The sequence below is a fragment of the Centroberyx affinis genome, unplaced genomic scaffold, assembly GCF_046629955.1.
Source record: "Centroberyx affinis isolate AG114_WGS23_722 - 3 ecotype Tasmania unplaced genomic scaffold, CSIRO-AGI_Caff_v1 ptg001438l_1, whole genome shotgun sequence".
In the NCBI taxonomy this organism is placed as follows: domain Eukaryota; kingdom Metazoa; phylum Chordata; class Actinopteri; order Beryciformes; family Berycidae; genus Centroberyx; species Centroberyx affinis.
This window is the reverse complement of record NW_027279912.1, coordinates 77,141-88,109: the sequence shown is the minus strand read 5'-3', so window position 1 is coordinate 88,109 and position 10,969 is coordinate 77,141. Positions and strand designations below refer to the sequence as shown.

Genomic DNA, 10,969 nt, shown 5'->3' with positions numbered 1-10,969 from the left:
AACTATGATCAAAATAGTCATTCTTCTACCTCTTTAATTGTGTTAACTTTGTGTTAAATTAAATAATGCTGAAGTTTAACAATTCATCAATTTGCCCCCTGGAACCCTCTTAAGGACCCCTGGTGGTCCCCGTACTCCTCATTGAGAACCACTCATTTACAGTATTCTGTTCCATCTCCACACGGCCATCTTGGTAGGAAAATAACAGATGATTGTAATAAATGAGCAGGTGATTATAATCCAATGACAGCCACAGCCAGTGAGCTGTGTGTATGGCGAAGGATCAAATGCATGTGACATAATGGGAACCCTATGAATTGGCAGCATCAGAATATGACATCCTCATCCTGGCTATTGTGAACAGGTCGACCTTTCATTCAATTACAATTTCCCATTTGGCAGACGCTTTTATCCAAAGCGACGTACATATGAGATTTTAATACAACACAAGCTTCTAGTCAGGAGAGAACAATGAGAGTAAGTGCCATAAAGCTAAGTTCTGGTCCAACAGGACAGAGGTGCTACGAGGCAGAGCATAGAGGCAGATAAAGATTTTTTTTTTTGGATTACACAGTCCATCAGGTGAGAAGGTGTTCACTAAAGAGCTGGGTCTTTAGCCTTTTCTTAAAGATTGAGAGGGACTCTGCGGATCGAATGGAGTTTGGTAACTCGTTCCACCACCGAGGAACCACAGAAGAAGAGTCTGGCCAGAGACTTAGGTGCCTTGTTGTGGTGGCAGCACCAGGCGCCTCCTCCTCCTTGGCAGAGCGAAGTGGGCGGGAGGGAGCGTAGACCTGAACGAGGGAGTTCAGGTCGGTCGGAGCCGTTTTGGTTGGCGAGCATCGAGGACTTGAACTCGATGCGGGCAGCAGCTGGGAGCCAGTGGAGGGAGATGAACAAAAGGAGTGACATGTGCTCTTTTGGGCCGGTTGAAGACCAGACTGGATCATCTGCAGAGGTTTGAGCGTACCCTGCCACTAAGGAGCTGCAGTAGTCGTTCATTCATTCATTCAACTAAAAGGCTATAAAAGGGTTCGTCCGCCTGCTGAAGTGTCCTTGAGCAAGACGCTGAACCCCCTGCCAAGTGTCTTCCTACCAATCTGTCCATGGCTGCTGTTGTGTTTCTGACCCTGACCTCTGACCTGCCTGAGGAGCGAGGGGAGTGGGGGGGGGGTGGGTGGGGGTGGGATGAAAAGACAAATATCTCCTTTGGGAATCAATCGAATATCCCAGAAACAAACAAATGCACTCCTCCTCATTCATTGTTTGGTTCTCAGGTCAAGGACTCTCTGGCTGACGTAAATAAAAACGAAAAAACACATATAGTTCCAATAAGTTCTTTTTTTATCGATTTTCCAATAAAAAATACATTCATACAGAAACTATTTTACAAAACAATTTCAAATGAAAAAATCTTGTTATGCCATAAAACAAACAAAAATAGAACCTCATATTTTTATCTCCGTGTTTATCCAATAAAGATTCTCTAGCTAAAGATAGGGGCCTTTTTGTAGGTCTTGGAAAAAGGTTGAGAGAGAGAGAGAGAGAAAGAAATCACATGGCAAATAAAAAAAAGTTAATACTTAGTGGGCACCAGAATACAATATCCGATGAAATTTCAAGTGTCCAGAACAATTCACGTCTCAAAATCGTTACCTTGGGTATTTTTTTTTTTTTTGAAAGATGATAGGCCACAGGTGTGAGCGCTATTGACGCCTTGTTTTTTTTTTTTTTTTTTTTTTTTTTAACTTACATTTGTTCTACCATTTTCCCATGAAAACATCCCAGAAAACAAAGATCTTACAGAAGCAAACAAATGAGAATGGAGTGTGTCTATTTTACAATTCTTCCGCCTCTTTTCTTTATTGTTTCGTTTTTATAAACACACGCTGCACTTTTTTTTTTTGGTCCCATACCCCTTTAAAATAGAAGCTTCCTTACAAAATTCTCTTAGTTTACAATGTACATATCTTTGCATTTTCAATATTTCTCAGTGTAAAAAGAAAACCGGGGGCCTATTGAATTCTTTAATGTTTACCAGATTAACCTGTACAATAACTTGGGTTACAACAAGGCTGCCTGTGAGAGAGACCAGTAAGCGAGAGACACCAACAAGAAGTTTTATGACCACTTACACCAGCCACCCTCTTAAAGCAGATGTGCCATTTTTGTGTTACTTTTCAACAAAACATATTACCGCTCTCCAGCAAAAACCTCAAACTTTGCAGGAACTGAGAAAACTAGCTTTGTTTTCAGCTTGACCGAACGGTTTCATAAGCCGAAGGGTGGAAGAATTTTCTCAACCCATAGAGAAGCATGAAATCCTTCAACTGGAGTTAAAACTGGGAAAATCACAAAGATTGGAGTTGCAAGGTTTTTGCAGGACAGCGGCGATATGCAAATAGTGACTTAACATACTGACATAAGTGGGTAAGTCAGCAAGTTGGTACACACACACACACACACATATATCTAGACCAGTCCTGGTCTGCTCTCAGTTCACATCACAACCTGCAGAAACAGACCAGAACCCTCCCAGTTCAGCCTGCAGCTCAGTTCAGCCTGCTGCACAACTGGTTAGACTGGTTTTAGAGCTGTTTAGTGACATCATCAGGAACCGAAACTGGGGCGAATTTACCGACTCATCCTGAGTTAGAGCTGGGCGATATGGTTGAAATCAATATCCCAATAATCATGAGGATTTCTTTCCGATATCGATATATATATATCACGATATGGCTGATGTCTGCAAACTCACGTTTACCAATCAAATTCATGTTCATCCCATTGAATTGAATGGTAATGTTAGCTGTGAAATTTTCAAATAATATTCCTTAAAATATCTCATACCTCATTTTGTCAGTTTCAACACAAAATTAGCTTGTTGTCATCAGTTTAGACAGCAAAATTGTGTCACAATATACCCAAAAACACCAAATCAAAATTATATGATTCCACTGAAAGACGATAACCGATAGTATTGATTTATCGCCCAGCCCCTAACCTGAGTCACAGACTTATCAGAACATACATAAACACACGCTTCTTGTTGGAAATGACACATCCTTTTTAAGAGAGCAGGCCCTCGGACAGATCAACAGACATAAACGGCCCCGACCGGAGAGTATTGTTTGCGGTAAATCTTAAGTTTGACCACGTGTCGTGAGAACGTGTTTCCAAGACTCTGTGTACCTTTGACAGCGAGTTACAGTCCATCTGAAGTGCATCCATACGTCCACACCTTATACTACATAGTAGTAAACCAATACAAAAACCGAATTGTTTTTTCCAAGTGCTCCACAATTCTGTCTCAGACCTGGGTCATTTTTGGAGAATATGATTTAGTTTTGATATAGTTGTGATATGATATAGTTGACAAACAATGCACAGAAATGTAAAAATGGCAGTCATTATGAAGCTGATATATGGTTATTTTTTTTTTATTATTCTGGAGGAGCCTGTCGCGAGACAAAAGGGCAAAAGTGCGACTGTATGGATCAGAGCCTTTATAAAGCTATTCAATCTCGCACTACTGCATTCGCAACCCCCCCTCCCCCCCTGCCCCCGTGTGTGTGTGTGTGTGTGTGTGTGTGTGTGTGTGTGTGTGTGTGTGAGAGAGTGATCTATTTAACAGGACAAGGCCACTTACATAAGGCATCAGTAAGGTCAACAGTGCATTTACAGATAGAACAAAAGAGAAGAGCGAGAGTAAAGAAAAACAAGAAGGAGAAAAAAAAACACAATCCCATGATCAAGACAGTTGCCAAGCAATAGTGGTATCCCCAACGTAAAAAAAAAAAAGAAAATAAAAAAATGACTGCCTTATGTTTTTTGTACAATACTATGATATTGAGTAATATGTAGGTAGCTGCTCTCGAATGGAATTTTGTTGTCCTATAAGCGAACAGGTGAGCAACACATCCCCAGATCCCATGCAACTTCTGTTATAATGGCAATAACTGTTTGTGTACAACCGTTTTTTTTTTTTTTTTTTCTTTCCTTTTAAGATACAGAGCTTACACAATGGACAACAAAATGAGCTTTATAGCGTGTACGTTTTTGAGACAGGCTACGTAATACATTGCACATTTAATAGCTGCACTAAAACATAACAACCTCCCACTTTTGAATCGGGAGCTGTATTTCCACCTCCGGGCAGAAAGGGGGCGCTCTCTCTCACAAATCCACCAAACTCTCCCCCCCCCCCCCCCCCTCGTCCCTCCTCCCTCCCTCCCAACAGACTCAAACAGCACAGACAAAACCTCTTTTTTTTTTTTTTTTTTTTTTTTTTTTGCTTGCATTCATTCTCAGTGAAACAACAGATACTCCCCCTCCCCCCCGCCCCCCGCCCCCCGTCCCGACTCGTATAACATCATCCCCTCCACGCCATCATTCCATTCATTCGCAGTTCCACAATGCAAGCTCCATCCGCTCCATAAGCCGGCACAGGCATCCAGTCGCAGGCACTCACAGTCCTCATGCGCACAGGCAAACACACTGTCACTGGAGGAGCGGCAACCCCTGCAGGAGTCCCATAATCCTCCAGAAAAAAGCGTCGAACACCATACAGGAGAGTGTCTCTTTTTTCCGTCTCCTTCTTCAGCCGAGATTTTTTCCAGTTCTTCCTCCCCTCTCCTCTCCTCTCCTCTCCTCTCCTCACACACACACTCCTCCATAAAAGCCTTTCAAGAGCAATCTCCACAGCGAGGTGTTGGAGGCACTAAGTATGGTGCAAATAATAGCCTGCTTTGCTTCTTTTTTCCCACTGGCTGGAACACGGTGGTGTCCCTGTAACGCTCCCAGGACACCCCGGCCTCTCCGATCCCCCCCCACAGGTCAGGGCGTACAACCAGAATCATCCCTCAGAGCTCTCGTCACGGCGGCCATCTTAGATGTGCCTCTTCATGTGCAGCGCCAGATGGTCAGAGCGGGAGAAACACCTGAAGGAGGCAAACAGAGAGAATTAGAGAATTAGCTAAGCATTAAAGTAACAAGCTGTGACATTTTCATAGAAATAAATATCTGTGTTGCTACTCTCTGTTACTGATTGATATAACACAACAGTGATTCGACCTAAAGTTCATGAAAGCTTTTCCACTGTCTGTTCTAACCACCAGCTGTCTGGTAGCTCTTTCCAGCCGCACAGGAAGTGATGCGTTTTATGTTGTCAATTACACCCCAAAGCTATGGAACACACTACCTATAGATATCAGGGAAGCCAGCTCACTAAATATTTTTTAAAAGAAAGCTAAAAACTTATCTCTTCACTTTAGCTTTTAACTAGCTATGACTTTCCTGATACAGGCCTGAAACTCGTTTTCGCACTTATGCTGCACTTCTTTTAAAATGTTGTATTTTACTTGATTTTATGCATTCTATGTACTCTAACTTTATTTCTATTATTATTCAGTGGGTTTTATTTTCCATCTTATGTTATGCTTATTCTATGTCTATTTTCATGCATGTAATTTCTTTGTTGTAAAGCACTTTGAGCTGCATTTCTTGTATGAAAGGTGCTATTCAAATAAAGTTTACTATTATTATTATTATGATGTTTCTGCTTTGTTTGGAATGAACAGAAGAAGAAGAACTGGGTAGTTAGCATGAGCAGCGATAGCCACCATGGCTGAACAGACAAAGAAAAGAGCGCAGTGTCTAATTTTGTAAGAAGACACATTGTTTTTTCCACTAAAACAACAAAGATTATTCTGTCTCACTGCAATGGCTTTGACCTTTGACCTCCTTACTATTGGCTGCTCGCGATGTTGTCGGTGATCTAAGAATGGGAGCTTATTCTACTGTGTCACCTATTGTCAGTCGCCCTGAGATGAGAAGGTCTGCTAAATGCCTAAAGTGCAGAAAGTGCATGACTCCTTACCTGTCGCAGTGAGTGCATTTGAATGGCTTCGCTCCAGTGTGCTTCCTGAAGTGTCTGGTGAGTTCATCGCTCCGTGCAAAGCGCCACTCGCAGCCCTCCCATGAACACCTGTAGGGCTTCTCACCTGCAGACGCACCGGACATCACAACGTTAACATCAGCCAGAAGAGAGAAGAGTGACACAATGCACTGTAAGGGTATTATCTTTTCAAAGAGTTTATTGAAGAGTTCCAAATTGCGAGTTCGTCCTGTAGATAGACAGAAAGACGCTTGGAAACTTTCTTCCCTTTACAAATGTGCTTCTAAAGGTTTTGTGAAGAGCTCATCATTCAATACCTCTAAAATACAGAGGAGCCAGTCTGTAGAAGTGATAGCACTTTGTCAACCAATTAATTAAATTACCTTGTCTTATCTTGCCTTGCCTTAGTTAAACTACCACCCTTTGAAAAGCACCACCATTTGTTATAATTTTGAGCTATCAATCACTTTGTAAGAATACGTGCCACTTTTTTCAAACAGTGTGGATTCCTCATTTTGGAACAAAACTCCTCCAGTATACACCGGGTACGCAGTTTTTAAGTGATTACTTCTCTGAGTGATATAAGACAGAAAATACAATAAATCCTGCACAAGTAGGTGCTGAGCAGACTGAGCTGAGGAGAAAAACAGCCTCTGACTCGTGGGGCTTGGGAGCTGTGGCATGCAGCTTTAAGGAACTGCTTGAGTAGATACAGTAGCCGGCTTATGTAATGGGGGGGGGGGGAGCTGCAGGAAAAAATAGAGACCGTTCCTAATGGTCCTGAAGGCCATTAACCATGTGGCTAACGTGGTTGGTGAAGAATGCTAGGAATGCGGCTTCCTCTGCTAATGGGCGGCACAGCTGTAAACAGCCTGGCAGAGGTCAGAGGTGACGGGGGAAACTGCTCACATTTGAACCCGCACAAATAACTGCAAATGTCAGATTCCCATCGCTTTTTTTTTCCCCCCTGTCAGAATGCAAAGTGGTGAGTTCTGTTTTCCCATGGTGAAATCTGAGAACTGTTGATTTGTTTTCAGGATCCACATCCTCTGGGCCTTGCTCTTGCCCACAAGAGAGCGTCCCCCCCTCCCCCCCCCTGCTGTCTCTCTCTCTCTCTCTCTCTTTATCTCCCTTCCCCCTGCATGAAGTCACGTTCCTCTGTGTGAATTAGGTCACAGTTGAGGGCATTCCTCCTGACAAACTATTCAAAGTATGTGGGAGCGTTTTCAGCACTTTGAGCAACAAATCAACAGCCAAGTGCACTACTTTTTTCTTGCACAAACACCCACTGCTGGAGGTTTTTACTCATCACCTGACTGATTAACACGCCCCGAGCGAGAAATGTTTCAACAAACACAAAGTCAGAACCAGACGGGACGGTATGTTCGCACTCGTGACATTACCGTTTTGCATGGTGGCAATAACAGCTTCACACTGCGGACCTTGTTTACCTGTGTGCGTGCGCTGGTGTGCTTTGAGGTGGGAGCTCTTGGTGTACACCTTCCTGCAGCCGTTGAAGTGACACCGGTGCACCCGTCTCCTCCCGTCCGGCGAGGCCTCCCCGCTGGTCAGCCCCGACCTGTCCAGGCTCCGGCCCACGCCCCCAGTCCTTATTTTCCCGGGCGAGTGCAGCACAGTCTGTATCCCGCTCCACACCTGGACGACGGAGCCCTCCTTGCCGAGCTCGGGGGAGGACGGCGGGGTGCTGATGACCGTGGAGCCCAGGTCCTCCCCACCGTCGCCCATAATGTCACTCAAAGGGTTGGAGGAGAAGTCGAGGGTCGGGGAGAGCTCCTCGGAGCTGTCCGACGCCTCGCTGCTGGCGTCCGAGTGGAAGCTGCCGCCGTCGAGGTGCTGGACGTCCTGATTGTCTTCCTCCTCCTTGATGCGGGGGATCTTTGGGTCCGACTCGCTCGACTTGTCCCCGCAGGCGAGCATCAGCTTGCTCCACAGGTCCTCCTGGCTCTCGAACTTGAGGTCCGTGGCCGAGACGTAGGGCTCGCTCTGGAGGTACCTCTCCAGCTCCAGGCAGGTCTGGTGGAGAGAGAGAGCGAGAGGAGAGAGAGAGTGAGCCCGAGGCCTGTAACGCAATGCCTCCCCTTCAACCGGAAAGTCCCCGAGACACCGAAAGAAAGCGGTTTGTTTTATGGGAAACACAAACTCCAGTGTTCTTCCACAGCGTGCACTGTGTTTATTCTTAGCAGCCGCAGCAGCAGGGGGAAATGCTGTGACACTGTAACACCACAGCCCTGCTTCCTCCCTCCCTGCAGGAACCAGGCAATACACAAACAATGTCCTATGCAGAGGATAGTCAAGTACATTCTAAGGGTGCCCTCTGAGGCCATATCAGGGAAGATTACAAGCACCAGTTTCCTTCTGAGAGCATTCAAGAACACAGCGCTCTTTCCTGCGATCCAGCAGACATGCGCGTTTGTGTGTGTGTGTGTGTATGTGTGTGTGTGTGTGTGTGTGTGTGTGTTGTGGGGGGGGGGGGGGGGGGGGGGGGGGGTCATGAAATTTACATATGCTACAGAGCCCCCCAGTGGGTTAGGGAAGTGCTTGTAGATCTTTTAAATCTATCAATTATTCAACATAATGTGGATTTAATAATGCATTTGGAGGCATCGCTAGAAATAACATAGCACACCAGGGACTGAGAGGAGGGCGGTCTGGTTCACGGGGGTCCATAAAAAGCATGCAAGCCTAGCATGAATACTGCACAAACCGCTGTGAATTGTGGGCTTATTTTCTTTGAAAAGGAAGTGAGGGCACTTCCTCAGCCCGCTGCAGTCAGTTAGCAGAGGCCAGATATCATGGCCACTAATAGGCCCAGTGCACTGCCTGCCTGGGCAACTTTCTAATGAAGTGGCTTGAAATTTACTGTCATTAAGACAAATATAAATTTTAGCATAATAGCATTAAAAAGACTGTAGAATTTCAATAAAGTTGTGTGAAGGCCCTTAAATAACTGTAGTGGTTCTATAATAGGTTTTAGAAAAACATGCAAAAATCACAGCAAATGTACAAGTCCCTATTGGAATATTATAGGAATACTATAGTGATACCATAAGGGATTTATAAACACCCTAAAGTATGATAAAGTCACTATAACTTAACAAATGAGCATCACAGACCATACTATAGGAATATTATAGGAATATTATAGTGATACCATAGGAGAAAAAACCCCTCAACATAATGTCACTATAAACACACTATAAGTCAATATTGTAGGAATATTATAATGATTATGTTGGTTAAGGTGAATACGTCCACGGTGAGTGTTTCTCGTCAGCAGTGCTGGCTGCATCCCTGCAGGTTTAAATGCCTGGGAGGGCGACTTGGCCCGGAGCCCGAAGAGATAGAAGACAGACAGAAGCGTGCTGCCAATTCATTTCATTTCCCAGACCGAACAAGAAGCGACTTTCCCCCCGTTTGCAGTATAAAACTCCACTGTTCTGTCATCCAGGGGCCGCGCGGTCGAGCCAAATTGGAACAGAAATCAGTCTCTCTCTCTTTCTCTCTCTCTCTCTCTGTCTCTCTGTCAGTCTGTCACTCTCATCTGCGTGTGTGTGTGTGTGTGTGTGTGAGATAGAGCGAAAGAGCGAGCGAGCGAGAGAGCGAGAGAGAGAGAGGTTCGGAGAGAGTGGAGAGAGAGAGAGTGCAAAGACGCACGCTACTTCATTCAATCGCAAAATCTGCAACATAACCCGTTTTATTTTATCACTAAATGCCTCTACCACCTGCTAACATGAGCCGAAAATATCTGTAACTGTTTTCACCAGGGACCCTTACGAAAAACGAACTATAGTTATGCTATAATACATTTTAGAAGGATACAATACAAATACAGCAAAACTACAAGTCACTGAATTAATATTATAGGAATATTATATAGTGATAGCATAGGAAATGAAAACCATATAAAGTACGATAAGGTTACTATAAACTCACTATTTAGTACCACACACGCACGCTATAAGACGCTGTACGAATATTATAAGGATATTATAGAGATTTGTCGTTAGGGGAACTTGCATCATTTCCCCTATACACACACTTCACGTTAACGTTGCGTTATATGTGCGTACAGGGCTACTTACACAGGGAATTGTGATAATAACAGCAGCAGTAAATCAAACATGGGATTACGTAAACAACTTTGACGTTTGCATGTTCACACGCAGCTGTCATGCTAAGCAAGTTTCCCGAAATTATGAAATTCTTTGCACTTAAGCACAAGATTCAGACTTCAGCACGGGGCGATTTGACAAGTTGTACATTTAGATCGAGGGAATAAATCGTTACCTGCTGCCAATACTCTTCCAGGGATGGTAAAGCTGAAAAGTATCCGGTGTCGTGCACAATTTGGAGCTCCTGAAAGATGCTGCACATAGGGATGACATCCATTTCACTCCTAAAATGCAGCCACAAGTAGAGCCGAATTCAAGCTTGTTGAAAAACAGAAGTCTGGCGTGTTTGGAAAGAAACTGGAGCCTTGGCTGTATTTGCATGTATAATAAGTCTGCACTCGTGCGCTTCCAGTGGAGGTTTGCGCGTCTGACGCACCGAGAGCGCACAACACTGAACTCTCCAAAAGTCCGTCGGCGCACTGTAAACTTCCCCCCCGATTCAAAATTACAGACAAACCCACCCCCATGTGATTACATTACGTTTCGGCACGTCTACCAATCGGCTCAGCGGAGCGCACCACCCGCCTACCAGACCACCCCTGTCCAATGCTGTGACAGAACCGACTCATCCTGTCTGATGTGGTTGGTGCGCCGGCCGGAGCGTCTCCAGTTCCCATTGGACTAGATGAGCGCTATTTTTAGAGCGCTATATAACCCGGACTCCTCTCGTACCACAGTGAGGAAGTCAGGTTTCGACCGACTCAAATGTAGCTCCAGCTCCTCCAGAGCGGCAGCATGTTGGTCAGACACCCGGCGAATGTGCAGCTACGCACCAGCGTCCTCAAATAGACACACCGCATTTGGCCCCACTGTTTTATTTTCTCTCATATGCGCCATTGACATCTTATTTTGGCGACTCAAGCCTTGAACGTGAAGATGG

The 10,969-nt window shown here is 44.7% G+C and overlaps 1 protein-coding gene across 2 annotated transcripts; it reads right to left on the bottom strand.

Annotated features, from left to right (window-relative positions):
- Window positions 1-4,360: 4,360 nt before the first annotated feature.
- LOC139650110 (Krueppel-like factor 6) lies at window positions 4,361-10,496 on the bottom strand. Of its 2 annotated transcripts, XM_071526666.1 has the most exons (5): window positions 10,205-10,496; window positions 7,492-7,930; window positions 7,339-7,347; window positions 5,879-6,002; window positions 4,361-4,940 (listed from the first exon to the last, which is right to left on the bottom strand). In XM_071526666.1, exons 1-5 carry the CDS (start codon window positions 10,304-10,306, stop codon window positions 4,889-4,891), a joined length of 726 nt encoding a protein of 241 aa, XP_071382767.1. In that variant the 5' UTR covers window positions 10,307-10,496; the 3' UTR covers window positions 4,361-4,888. The 2 variants fall into 2 exon arrangements, with proteins under 2 accessions (XP_071382767.1, XP_071382766.1); XM_071526665.1 differs by lacking the exon at window positions 7,339-7,347 and having other exon boundaries at window positions 7,348-7,930.
- Between the last annotated feature and the right edge of the window lie 473 nt (window positions 10,497-10,969).